Source organism: Phyllopteryx taeniolatus, chromosome 4 (genome assembly GCF_024500385.1).
Source record: "Phyllopteryx taeniolatus isolate TA_2022b chromosome 4, UOR_Ptae_1.2, whole genome shotgun sequence".
NCBI classification, from domain to species: domain Eukaryota; kingdom Metazoa; phylum Chordata; class Actinopteri; order Syngnathiformes; family Syngnathidae; genus Phyllopteryx; species Phyllopteryx taeniolatus.
Window position 1 is genome coordinate 18,533,784 of NC_084505.1, and position 14,683 is coordinate 18,548,466.

At 41.9% G+C, this 14,683-nt stretch overlaps 1 protein-coding gene across 2 annotated transcripts in view; it reads right to left on the bottom strand.

The window, feature by feature from the left end:
• vps54 (VPS54 subunit of GARP complex) overlaps positions 1-12,858 on the bottom strand; it is a 30,359-nt gene extending 17,501 nt beyond the window's left edge. For both annotated transcript variants that reach the window (XM_061770191.1, XM_061770190.1), the window contains exons 1-7: positions 12,639-12,858; positions 8,852-9,023; positions 7,534-7,775; positions 5,848-5,935; positions 5,728-5,762; positions 4,680-4,811; positions 904-1,289 (exon numbers count right to left, since the gene is read on the bottom strand). In XM_061770191.1, coding sequence (XP_061626175.1) covers positions 904-1,289; positions 4,680-4,811; positions 5,728-5,762; positions 5,848-5,935; positions 7,534-7,775; positions 8,852-9,005 — 1,037 coding nt within the window. In that variant the 5' untranslated portion in view covers positions 9,006-9,023; positions 12,639-12,858. The remainder of the gene's footprint in view (positions 1-903; positions 1,290-4,679; positions 4,812-5,727; positions 5,763-5,847; positions 5,936-7,533; positions 7,776-8,851; positions 9,024-12,638) is intronic.
• Between the last annotated feature and the right edge of the window lie 1,825 nt (positions 12,859-14,683).

Consider the following 14,683-nt stretch of genomic DNA (forward strand, 5'->3'; position numbering starts at 1 on the left):
ATTGACCTACCAAATAAGAATCCAAAAAGGCAAGTTCTATCAAATCAGGAACAATTGGATTGCATACATAGCCCCCCAAGAAGGCAGACTTGATTGGATCTCGTTGAGATCGTTTTAATCCTTATCCTTACCCACATGGAAGGGCATTACAGTACCTTGATTGCTCCAATTTTGTTTTGAAGAAAGCAAAACAAAAATAAACAAATACATAAAATGAAAAAAATAAAGAGAGAACCTACTTTGAATGGGTTTGTTTTTAAATAGCAGGGCCAGGCGACGTGGGTGTCAGTGAATGAGAGTGTTGAGTTGGCTGATGTGGGCTCAGGACAGCGGCTGGCCATTAAGTGGCTACCTGTTAGCCAGTCCGCGTGTTGAGGTGTGGCTGTGCAGCTAGCATATGAATGTGTTTGTTAACGTATTTATTTTGTTACGGTTTGTTCAACAAAGTGATTGAAAGTGCAAAAGTGCTTGTGTCTATACTTGAGCACCTGTGAAGGGATTACAATTAATTAATAGCAATGGTAGGAAATATGACATTAGCTAATGTTTACTGTAGATGAGCAGTTGCTTAAGATGGTTCTGCTTTGCAGTAAACACATTGCACTTTGTTAAATTCTATATTTTAAGCCTGAATTTATCCCAAACTTCAGACATTCGCTGCCTTTTACAGTCTTTCGTCCCAGCGCTCGCTTATTCTGCAATTACATTACTCATGTGTAAAAATGATCACTGCAAAGCTAAGAGGCAGCTATTTAGCTTTGAATTATTATTACGACACTGCCCTTTTCAGTTGTTGATTTTGGGATCTGGCGCAGGCCGCTAAAAAACGGACAGCAGGCCACAAATTCCCCTGGGCCGTAGTTTGCACACCCCTGTGTTAGTATGACGATGAATACTTGGCACCTGAAGCTATGGATGCCTTGCAGCTCCTGTTGGAGAACTTCCTTGGTGGTGGCGATAAGCTCTAGGGCTCCCACAAACTCTGAGGTTGAGAGCAGCAACTGCACGGTGGGCTGAGTCTGGTGCACGGCCGCCATCAGCTTCAGCTTGTTGTGCAGCTTGACGCAGTTGTTGCGTGTGAGGGCAGCACGCAGAGCCGCCAGGGGGCCCTGGCACATGACTCGGTCGATGGCGGCGGTGCGGCGCCGCAGCACGGCCACGGCCTTTTGAGTCTCCTTCAGGCGGTCCTGCAGCTCGTGCTGCGACGACATGGCGTTGAAGAAAGCCTCCGAGCGCAGAGAGATCTGCCGGGCGATGCTAACCTCCACCACGTCTAGGTAGTGACTCAGCTGCAATAAAAAAAAAAAAAATAAAAAAAAAAAAGGTTTTCACTTTACAAGACACCGCTAAGGCTGGATTTACAACTGCATGTCCCATTTAATGCCTATACGTGACTGTGTGTCTATTTCAATGTACATTTCCAGTGACACGCATCCCATTTGACTGTTTACATTAATGCAACGTGAAAAAACACAAATTCCACGGAAATAGCGACACAAGGATCAGAGACCAGTGACACCAGGGAATTAGATAAATCATACAACCATTACACGTAGGGCTGCACAATTATGGCCAAAATAATGATCACGATTATTCCTCGTGTTAAATGTACTACTTTTCAACAAACAATATGCAAGTTTTTAGTGCAAAACGAACTTTTAAATGAGTTTAATAACTTCTAATAATAATAACTTTAAATAAACTAACTTTAAATAACAAACGATAGGTAATTTAAAAAAAGAAATACCAAGGGCTAACTGAATAAATATGCTATTACAATTAGTCCAATCACAACTTTTTTCATGGACGCAAATACATTTTACACATAAAAGACCGACTTTTCATTTGAAAATCCCCATCAATATAGTGAACTGTCAAAGACTAGTGCGGCTCCATTCTTCTCCTTGACCGGTTGTGCATGGTTGCAAACAGTTGTGATTTCCTTCTCTACTTACTCCCGATGTTTTATCACTGCACTCGAGCCAGCCGAAGTCAGAGCAGCCGCTACAACAATTGTTAATACTATGCATTACGATAATGCCAAGGTGCTGCAAGGGCCAATTTCAAAATAAAAGCCTCACATAATAATCCATTGGACATCAATGCCATTTAAGCTTTTATTTTGAAGTTGGCCCCTGAGCGTGCTGTCGTTTAGGCAGCTCAATGAAGCCTTAACCATGCATTAGCCTGCTGGTGGCTGGCTGGCTAAGTTGAGAAATGTCACAAGCAGCAGAACCCGCATTTTAAATGTTAAAGAAAAAAAAACGCTGACGATCAGGCTCATTTAATCGTGGCAGAACAAAATCGTGACCATGATTAAAATTCCATTCATTGTGCAGCCCTAGTTAAACATTACATGGTGTTTAGATGCCCTGGGACTGAGTACTCTATATTTTGCTTATTTAATGATGGACACACCTGTAATGTAGCAATATAACATCATATTTAACATTCTATACACCTCTAATGTAGCATATGTACATCACACGGTGGTGCTTTGAGATATGAATGCTTTGCGTTTTCTGGGACACGCGCTGTTGCTTGCGTAAAAATTTTGATACGAGTGCGCTTCAGACCTCCCACCCCTCGATGGCGACAGCAAACTTCAAAACAAACAGCTATTATCAATTGAAATTGGTTTCTTTGCATTGTGAGGACGATATCAGTGGGTGGTGGTAACGCACAAGCTGGTTTGCCAACTGCTAAGAGACCCCACAAAAGAACAAGGAAGGACAATACATTAGGCAAAGTAGTGTTATCTTATGTGGAGAGCAAATGTTATTATTGTGTTTTTATACAGTACAATACTGTTGAGTAGAATTTTTTTAATGAAAAAAAAAAAAGCATGTTAAAAATGAATTGAGTTTTTTTTTTTTTTTAAAGGGGCTAGAATGAAATATTTATAATTCCATTAATTTCAATGAGGAAAGATGATCTGTGATACAAGTTTTTTTTCAGATACAAGCATGGAACACGTTTTCACCCTCGGCAGGGTCCTCGAGGGTGCATGGGACTTCTCCCAACCAGTCTACATGTGTTCTGTGGACTTTGATAAGGTGTTCGACCGTGTCCCTCATGGAGTCCTGTGGGGGGTGCTTCAGGGGTATGGGGTACCGAACCACCTGATACGGGCTGTTCGGTCCCTGTATGACCGGTGTCAGAGTTTGGTCCGCATTGCCGGCAGTAAGTCGGACTCGTTTCCGGTGAGGGTTGGACGAGCTACGTTCCTCCCCGCACATATGGTCACGAGCGGGCTAAATGAGTTTCCTCCGCAGGGTGTCCAGGGCTCTCCCTTAGCGATAAGGTGAGAAGCTCGGTCATCTGGGAGGGGCTCAGAGTAGAGCCGCTGCTCCTCCACATTGAGAGGAGCCAGATGAGGTGGCTCGGCCATCTGTTTAGGATTCCTCCTGGACGTTCCGGGCACGTCCTACCGGGAGGAGATCTGGGGACGGCCCAGGATACGCCGTCTCTCGGCTTGCCGGGGAACGCCTTGAGATCCCCTCGGAAGAGCTAGAGGGAGTGGCTGGGCAGAGGGATATTTGGGCTTCGGACCGCGACCCAGATCCGGCCCATCTGGGGGTACAATTCGACTCATGGGGATAGAGAACTAATTAAATGCAATTCTTTCATAAAAGCAACTGTTGTTGCCAATTTTGTCCACGCAAAAGACCACTTACCACTTAAATGGCATTCTGAAATTGGCTGCTACTCAGGATTTGACAGCTGATATTGATGCACTTTTGAAGGCTAAAAGAGGCCAAGTTTGAGGAGCAAAGTAAGCCTACTTCATATAAAATGCTGCACTACCACCTACATTAATATATCCTGTAGAAATATTTTAAGACACCGAAAATTGTAAAATGTCAGTCAAAAGAGGTTGGTTTGATGGAATTGGAAAGCTCGTGTTTTGTTCATGCACAGGTTACAACTTGTATTTCTATGTATACATTACAAGGTAGGCAGATACGTGGACCCCCTTTCTGTTTAGTAACCACTTTCGTTTGTATGGTGTGGTGAGTCAGTTGAAGTTGTCAAGATTTCCAGATGGATGTGGAAATTTATTTAAATTTGAAATTATTTCCGAATCTTAGGCTATTTTATAAACGGTACATACATATCACCTTGACCATTCGGTTGCACGTGTAAATGAAAAAAAAAAAAAAGATTTATAACACTGTTGAAATTTAAACTATTTTTGTGAAGAAATTTCAGATTGCTCACATGATTAGCAACAAGATAATCAAAAAATTGCAATTGTTTTTGTGGAGAAATTTCAGACTGCTCATACAATTTGCAACTAGATAGTAATCACAAAATGTGAATCTTTTCCAAATGTACTTTTAATTTTTTGCACCAAAACAATGGGGAAAATTTGGAATAGCCATTATTTAGAGCTTATCAAGCCATGAATATGCTAGTCCGGCCCACGTGACATCAAATTGGTGTGAATGTGGCTGCCGAACTAAAGTTTGACACCCCTGGTTTACAGCATTAGCAAATAAGCACTACATAATCACATTTTATCCACATTTCAAAGAGGCCTGAGTCTTGTCTAAGGATATCTGACTGGATCTATTTTTTCCCCCCTATTTATGCTGACACGATACATATCAATATGTAAATGGTTTCACTTTGAAGCATGCAGCGTTATTGCATCCTAAGAGTGTGTCTCGACTGACCTTCTCTTGCAGCAGTTTGGAGGACGCCACGTCACGGCTGCTGCGCCCACCACCGCTGTTGAAGTGGGACCACGGCAGGACTGCATTGAAGGTCGACGGCTCTTCCAGGGCAAAGTCAGGCTTCAGGAACATCTGGAAAGTCATCACAGTCACAACACCAACATTAGGGAACCACACACACACATCTTCTCCTAGTACATTTACAACACATAGACTTGACCCAGAACTTTTGGAAGACCATTGCTTTCTTGCCTAAATTAAGCTCTAAGGTAATTTTTGGAACGCAAATAGACAACGACGGGAGGTAGTCCTTTCCAGAATGTCCAGGAACCTCTGCAGCGCTTGACTGAGTGGAGACTGAGTTCAAGGCACTACAACTACCAATAACTAAACAAATCCTGAAAATGTAGGTGAAAACACAGCTTAACATTTGCACCACACTTGACGTGAACACTTTCTAGGGGAGCTAACATGCAATGGGAACAGTTTAAGGTTAAGTCTAGCGGCCTAAAGAAGGGCCTGCTATGGGGGTAGTGCTTTTGAGAGATCCAACCTCTGCAACCCTAAACTAATTGTTGCCTTTGAGTTCCAGGAACTGAAAATACAAAGAATAAAAATTCCTGGAAACGAGCCGTAAGGTTCACACCACACTTGAGCCTTTTCTTTAACAGGAACTACAACCACTAAAAACTAGTTTTTGGAATTTAAAGACAAAAGGCTTGAGGTTCACACAACATTTAACACATTACAGGCGAGCTAACATACTAACAGGACCGACTAAGGGTAATTTATACAGACCAAAATAAGATTCTGCTATGGGGGTAGTACTTTCCAAAACGTCTGAGAACCTTTGGAGTGGTGTCAGCAGCTCTGAATTGATAGGAGCCTTTTAATTCCAAGAAGTACAAACAACAACAAAAATCCTGGAACTTTTGGTGGAAAGTAGCTCACACGTCACTTGTCGCTAACACTTAAAGACGAGCTAATGTGTTATCGGGACAGGAGACGGGAAGCTGAAAAAAAATAAAATAAAAATTAAAATTGTTACCTTGGGGACTTGGTCCAATTCTGCTCTGGACTTTTCTATAAGAACAAGGAGGAAAATCTCTTCAGTCACATAATCAAAACCTGCGTGACTGATGCGAGGCTTCAGCTAGCGAGCTGGTACCTTGCGTGGTGCTAATGCTGGAGATGGCGTCCACAATGTCATCTTTGACTGGACAAAGAGTCTTACATCGCTCGTGGATCCTTTCCCTCTGGAAACAATAAAGACACTTGTTTTACTATTTACTTTGTTCTTCTGGTTCACTTGCTCACACAAACACATTCTATTTTTTTTGGGGGGGGGGAGATCCCTCATAACCTTTAGCTTAGCTTTCTTAGCATAGCCTTTCCTAAGGTTGACAAAGTAAAGAGGTGATGACAGGACAGAAATTAAGATATGACAACGGAAGGATGTCAACAAGGAAGTTGTGACTCCATAAGGATAGAAACAAGGAAGAGGAGACAAAGGAAGGATGGAAATCATGAAGTGGTGATGACATAAGGCCAGAAACGAGTAAGCGGTGATGACCGAAACACAGAAACGAGAAAGTTGTGTCAACGCAAGTAGAGATTTGGAAGAGGTGACAACAGAGGGCGTAAACAAGAAATAGGTGGTGATGGAAGGATGAAAATGAGGAAAAGGGAGACGAAGGAAGGACGTAAATGAGGAAGAGGTGACATCAGAAGGATGGAGACAAGGAAGACGAAAAAGGAAGGATGGAAAACTTGAAGAGCCGACTATGACAGTTCGGAGGTGAACACAGTAACGAGGGAGAGGCGACAACGGAAGCAGAAGAACGTGGAAGAAGTGTGTAGTGTATAAATGTCAGTGGACGACGAGGCTCATCATGTCTTAAAATAACATCACACAAGGACAATAGAGAATTGTGCGTAAAAATAAGTTTGTCTTAAGATTTATTTAAAAAAAAAAAAAAAAAAAAAAAAAGGGGGAGTTTGGTGGATGTGCTGCTGCTTTGTGACTCACAGGAACCAGAATATCCACTTCAGGCGTTCAGATGTATATAGTCTCAATGGTTCCCTCCCATATTACAAACGATCTGATAAGATGGTTTTAATGCACACTCCACAGCATGAAACCATTGGAATCGTACAAACAAGCACTTGAAATGTTAGACAAGAAACCTTTCCCTTTTCATCGTTATCATATCCTGAAGAAGTATCAACTGCTCAGCCAGGAAAATCTCATCAAGTATAAAAATCTGTCCTGTGATGTGGTGCTCCTATCGGTCTACAGGATTAAACATGTTTTAGCCTCTCCTCTTCTCTCGGGTTGCATAAACTTTAAATCATTTGCTAACAGAGCTACTGGAGGTGCAACTACAGGGGACTGCACAATCCCACTGACAAAAACTGCATTCAGTCAAGTAGTCTTTACCTTCAGGGCATCACATCTGTGGAATTCAGTACCACAAGTAATTAGTATCAGTCATTTAAATTCCATCCCAAAAAATGGCTTGTTGACACCCAAAAACATGAACACTGATTGTGGTATTATTTGTTTGGGATAGTGGATGTTGTCTCCAGATATGATTAACTGTATTGTATGCTTTTACAGGTAATGTACAGTTTTATTTATTGTGCACATTGAACTCTTTTGTTTTGTTGTTTAAATTGTATTTATTTTATAATGCCCAGTAACATTCAGCGAAGGGACTGCAGATGAAAACTAGCCTTTCAGCTAACTCGGGTGCATTTACATTTTACAAAATGTTAATTCATGTAAACTGTCCCTTTTCAAAAGTAAAGAATATGACAGCAATGCTCACATGCTGAGCGTCACTAAGCTCACCTGCGCGCTCTCCTGTAGGTACACGCTGAAGTCTTCCTGCGTAACGTTGGCGAGGCAGAAGGACGGCATCACCTCCGACTCGCTGAAGTCCAGACCCCAGGTCTTGGTGAAGAAGTCCGACTCACGTTTGGCCAGCCTTGGGTCGTTGAGTGCCGCTGGCAGGTTGACCTTGGAACTGTACACCGTCCAGCGGTCGTGCTCCGAAACCACCGAGGGATCGTCGCACAGGCCCCGCCCCTCACCTGACGGAGTAAATGGCATCGTCATCTAATAGACATCATCGCCTAAATGCATTCAAGTCCTTTTTTTCCCCCACTGGTGATCTATTCTGTCATTGTCCTCACAATTCAAGTGTTATTTGACTACACTGAGTGTCGTCATTTGTTTACACTGGTGAGGCATTTGAGTGTCATTTATTTACACTGGTGATAGATTCAAGTCATTTGGTTACACTGGTGGTGCGTTCAACTGGAGTCATATTTTGTTGACATTACGGCTATGCAGGAATTGATGGTGACTCGAATTGACACTCGAGTCCACCGAAAAAAACGAATGCCGAATCAGAATTCTCGGAGTCGAATCACAACAAATGAAAGAATAACACGCTACTCACTTTTTTCTGACAAGAGCTGCAATGATGCCACGCCAGTTACTTAAAAAAATATATATATATATTTCACGATGTTTAGCCTTCGTTTACGGCCGACACCATTTTGACTTTTACTTACATTTTGACTTACTATATTTCTATATTGCACTGTAGCTCCACCGAGATATCCATATAAAATTTGCTAAAAATGGAAAGAAAAAAAAAAAAAACAAGATCTCCACGGAAGGAGGTGTCCATGAGTCCAGCTACGAAGAGTTGCACAGAAATTAATGGAAGCACCACACCCAAAGCTGGAAAGGAGCCACTGCTTGAGGGGGACAAGTAATAAGTAATAAGTAATAATAATTAGTTTCTGATTCATTAGTTGAAGTCATTAGTTGTCAATACGAATAGCGAATCAGGATTTAGAGGTTGAGTCCGAGCCTTAGTTTACACTTGAAACGTTTCAATGTCCTCATTCGCTTATAGTGGTAATGCGCTCAAGTGTCATCATTTGTTTACACTAGTGATGCGTTCAAGTATCGTTGTCATTTGCTTACACTTGTGATGTGTTCAAATGTCAGTCATTGCGACATCATTATTGCTTCACACCAATGATGCGTTGAAATGTCATCATTTGCTTACACTTGTGATGCGTTCAAGTGTCGTCGTTTGTTCAACACTGTTGATGCATGCATATGTGGCCATTTGTGCGTGGGCAGTCCTCACCAGTGGGCTCTTTGGGGCACACGTCAGGTAGCGAGCGGGCAGTACGGCGCCGGGAGGAGGAGGGGGAAGGGGACGGGGGATCCCGCTCCTTGCGGAAGATCCCGTCTCGGCCAGCAGGCCGAGGCACCGGGGAGGAGATGGGGCGAGCCGCCATGACATCGGGACAAGCTAGCTGGATGGAGACAACACGGAATGCACCTTAAAAACATGTCACGTTAATTTCGACTGGTGATGCGTTCAAGTGTTCTTGTCATCATTTGTTTACAAGGCTGATGCGTATTAGGGTCATCTGTTGCTCACACTGGGACACTTTTGAATACGGGATAGTTTTTTGGGTCAGATGCAATCTACAGTACTACCTTGACTTACAGTGGTGTTTCAGTCATAACTAAAAACAATCGCAAATCATCTTTTCCCATTTAAAAGAATGAAAATTTCATTCATCTGTTCCAGTCCCCCCCCAAAACAATTCCAACAAAAATCTTTGCCATGTATTTTAACAAAACAGCACTCTATACTTTGATTTTATTGTACTGTACTTTCTAAAAACAAACAGTAATGACATGGTTAAATACAATGTAAAGAATTGAACAGTTTTGCCACATTTTATTCTTCAATTCAATGGACATTGTGCTGCTCCTTCTGGTATGTACACCTAGGCCACCTGGGGGCAGCATAATACAGACATATATATGGGGGTGGGGGGGTGAGATGGTTACAAGTTACAACTAAGCTCAGTGAGCTGCAGTAATACTGGCTGTTCTATGCAGAACACACAGAAAATATGCCTGTGAGTATTGTTGTCTGTCCACGTGTCGATATACAGTTTATAACATTGCAGCACTGATGCTCATTAGACACAGTGGGTACGGAAAGTATTCAGACACCCTTAAATTTTTCACTCCTTGTTATATTGCAGCCATTTGCTAAAATAATTTAAGTTCATTTTTTGTTTTTCCACAGGAATGTACACACAGCACCCCATATTGACAGAAAAAAACAGAATTGTTGAATTTTTTGCAGATTTATTAAAAAAGAAAAACTGAAATATCACACAGCCATAAATATTCAGACCTTTTGCCAGTATTTAGTAGAAGCACCCTTTTGAGCTCATACAGCCATGAGTCTTTTTTGGAATGATGCAACAAGTTTTTCAAACCTGGATTTGGGGATCATCTGCCATTCCTCCTTGCAGATCCTCTCCAGTTCTGTCAGGCTTGATGAACGTTGGTGGCAGCCATTTTCAGGTCTCTCCAGAGATGCTCAATTGGGTTTAAGTCGGGGCTCTGGCTGGGCCATTCAAAAACAGTCACGGAGTTGTTCTGAAGCCACTCCTTCGGTATTTTAGCTGTGTGCTTCGGGTCATTGTCTTTTTTGAAGGTGAACCTTCGGCCCAGTCTGAGGTTCTGAGCACTTTGGAGAAGGTTTTTGTCCAGGATATCCCTGTACTTGGCCACTTTCATCTTCCCTTCGATTGCAACCGGTCGTCCTGTCCCTGCAGCTGAAAAACAGCATGATGCTGCCACCACCATGCTTCACTGTTGGGACTTTATTGGACAGGTGATGAGCAGTGCCTGGTTTTCTCCACACATGGCACTTAGAATTACGGCCAACAATTTCTATCTTAGTCTCATCAGACCAGAGAATCTTATTTCTCACCATCTTGGGAGTCCTTCAGATGTTTTTTTTTTTTTTTTTTGCAAACTCCATGCAGGCTTTCATGTGTCTTGCATTGAGGAGGAAAGGCTTCCGTCAGGCCACTCCGCCATAAAGCCCCCACTGGTGGAGGGCTGCAGTGAAGGTTGACTTTCTAGAACTTTCTCCCATCTCCCGACTGCATCTCTGGAGCTCAGCCACAGTGATCTTTGGGTTCTTCTTTACATCTCTCACCAAGGCTCTTCTGCCCCCGATTGCTCAGTTTGGCCGGACGGCCAGCTCTAGGAAAGGATTCTTGTCCGATCCTATATCGTCCTGTCCTTCGTTAACAGGGTGTGGCACTATGGCCCCACACAACACTCAAATATAATGTGTCATTGTACTAGGCATATAATGTTTTACTTTCCTCATCTTTCTTACAGCTTATGTCCCGTCTTTTGTTGTCTTCTCTTCCTATATTATTTACTTATCTTTTCACTGTCTCTCCCGTTTGTTTTTTCTGTCACTCCCCTTTAAAACTGTTCTGTTTGGCGGAATTGTCAATAAAAATTCATCAGACTACAAACAAACGCAGTGACAGCGTAAAAACGCCACTGTGGCACAGTAAAACTGTCCCGGCATAAAAGGGATACGGATGCTACTTTCTGCTTGACCTAACAGCTGAACAGGACAAAAGAAAAGGAAAAAAAAAATCATGTCATCAGCCCGTAGTTCCAAAGCAAGTCCACAAACCTGTTTTCTGGTTTGGTCACGTGACGTTCCATATATGGCCCACAGGGACACTTAGGTCAAGGTAGTACTGTACTTGTGACATGTCTAATGACAATAAAGTTAAATCTAATCTAATCTAAAGAGTAATGGTACTTTTAAGAGGTGGTCATGTGACTTGTCCTTTGGCTACACACACACCTGAGATCACACCACCATCTGAATAGAAGCTGAATAAAAAGCTGACGGAAAAAAACAGACACAAAACATACATTCATTCAAATAAAATGTGAATTAAAAAAATATTAAATTCAATAGTATTAAATTAGCAACGTGACAAGTGGCCACCATCTTTGTGGAATTTTCTCAAAAACATCAAATGAGCACCATAAATGCCTCAAAAATCCTCCATACCAAATACATTTGTGAAAAAAACCAATTGATTCCTAAAGTACTGCTCATCTCACCAATGTTTCATTTGCACTACTTGGACTTTAAGGGCAAGCGATACGTCCATTTGGAGAACCCCTTGGAATGGAATGGAATCGAAACAGTCGAGGAAGTATGTTGAGAAATAGTCCATTTATCGTGCTTTACTCTAATTTGAAGGCCTTTATTGACCAGATGTTCTACAGGCGATATCACAATGAAACGTTCCCTGAAAAGGCATTTTTCAGACACAACAACGTCAATATCTCCAGAACCCAGCATCCAATTTTCAAAATTCTGGGTGCCTTGTACTCACGTTGAAGTGGCCATTCCAACCAGACTTGGCATTTTTAGGAATATTGTTACATTGCTACACTTAGCTTAATTAGTTTTGGTCTCATTTGTCTGAGAAACAAACCAGGGAGTTGCACACAAATAGAAACCAGTATAAATATTGTGATCACTGTTCTTTGTGGCACACAATCTAATTAATTCGCTTCAATGGCATATATTATTATTATTATTATTATTACTATTATTATTATTGATATGCGACGAAAGCTAGCATTACAAACGTCCAGTTTGGAGAGTTTGTGTGTTTAAGGCTGACTTGTCAATCAGGACGAGCAGCTGTGACAGAGGCTCGTAGCTTTAGCATTAGCTTTAGCAACGGAGCTCGCTCTAGCTCGCAACCCGCAGCAGCCAACACTTGTTACCTAGGAAAGTAGTTCCGAGCTAACGTCCCAAGCTCGGAGTTTGTATTAACACCAACACGAGCAGCACAGACGGTTTACTTCAAATGACACCGCGTTGTTCTCAGGCGCCGAAGCTAATCCTAAAGCTAAATGTCAGCCGAGAAGCGGAGGTTCCACGTCAACCGAAGCTCGCAGGTTAGCCACTGTGCTAAGCTGACATCCAATGAGCGAGTCAGCAAGACGCACAACCAACCAAACATAAAAACAAACACACTGCGAATGACTGCTCCCTTGCGTACCTGTCGTCGGAGGCGGGACAGCAGCCGTCTTCGTCGTCGTTTCCTTTGCCGCTGCTCACCATTACACACACATGCGAGGAACCACCGTAGACACTAGCGGCTACTAGCACAGTCGCTACCCCGACCATCGCGCACTGCCGTGCGGACAGCAGCGATTTTCTCCTGAGTGGGGATCTGCTGGGCGCTTTGCTGCCGGCTGCTGGACAACCGTGCAACTACATCGGTCACTTTTCTGCAAGCTGCTGTAATTACAAGACAGTACTGTGCAGTGAACCCCCGCCCATTCGCGGACTCAACACAGGCTAACTTCGTCTTTCCCAACCTTTATTGAGTCAGGGCACATATTTTGCATTCCAAAATATCTCACGGCACACCATCAAATAGAAATATCACAAAAAATATAGACTTTAAAACAGAGGTGGCCCGTGCTTTTGTACCGGGGTCTTCAGTGTGGATGTACCCAATTTAAGCCACCTCATAATACCATCACTATCACATCACATTTATAGAAACCATCAAAACGAAACTACCACATACATCATCTGAATCTGTTCAGAAGTTATAACATGACAAAACATACAAAATTAAAATAAAATACTATACATCATACTCACCAGAGATACCACTTATTACATTTATTAATGTGTGCAAATCACTACAGACATGATCTGCCAACCAATCTGAGGACTGAAAAATGCTGAACGGGATTGGTTAAAGAAACTGTTCCATTGCTAATATAGTTTTTACTTGCATGGACCAGCACAACTGTTTGTGAAGGTCCTGGGAAGATTAGATTGACCTGGCAACACATAGAGGCTGAAATCAGATTGGACAAACAAAAATAAAAATAAATAAATAATCCATATACACATATTGTGCAGCCAAGAGAAACTAATAGACCGTTGGAAATAAATGAATACAATTTCATGGAGCAAATATGACAATTTAGGACCTTAATTGTAATATTATCCAAACATAAAAACAAACACACTGCGAATGACTGGGTCAAGTTTCTCTCCTGCACCATTTGGACCTTGCACAGACCACAGGAACCAAAGCGCAAGACAAGAAGAAAGCAGAAATGATCCTGTCTTTGTTCCAGGTGAGTTTCATTTTTCTCAAATATGCTCTTATGTTACAGAGAAGGAGGAGGTTATATTTTCATCAATGTGTGTTAATTAATATTTTCATCAGAGTGTGTTAATCAATATTATCATTGTTGGGCCTTCTGGTTTATTAAAATGACCTTTTCAACAACAGTATCAATACTTACATATAGAAAAAAAAAATGTAGTGTCCATGTTTGATTGACAGCTGTTAAAAGAGCGTGTTTCAGTGTGTGATTAGAAGAGAACTTTTTTAAAAAATCCAAAACTTGCAACAACAAAAAAATCAAATAAACCAGGAAATGATGTCGAACAAGGAAGTACACATCTTTCTTGTAGTTTCAGTTTCACTAAAATCCTTATTTTGATATTTTTTATTTCCTGATCATAATGCGTACACATGATTATGTTCATGTGTTCATTTTCTGGTGGCGTTGTTGTGTGATGGGGGGGGGGGGGGGGGGGGCCCTCGGCATGGCTGTGAGGCTGCACGAGTTCAGACCATCTGGTGACCATGTCGCCGCCTCCACGTGAGTCAATGTCCCAAAGTCTGCCAATATGGTGCTAATTAACGCTAGTACCCAATCACAGGCAAAGATTCAAGCGAGCTTTGGCCCATAGTAACGTCTTTCAAAGGTTACTTGTTAGATATTTTCCCCCGAATTAACTCAAACGTTATGTTCCTCCATCAAAGCACCATTTCATACCATGTTTACCTAATTACAAATGTGCACAATTTAGACAATATTGACAAACCAGATAAGTGAATGTTCATTAAAAAGTTCAACAATCATAAAGATGAAACTATTCAATGTTGACAAACGAATAGATTTCACCACAAGTGTCGGCTCGGGAAGGGTGATGAAGTGATGATGAAAGTGACCAAGTCAGGATCAAATGTCATTCAAATTGTAATAGTGGAAATTTCGAAAAGCAACT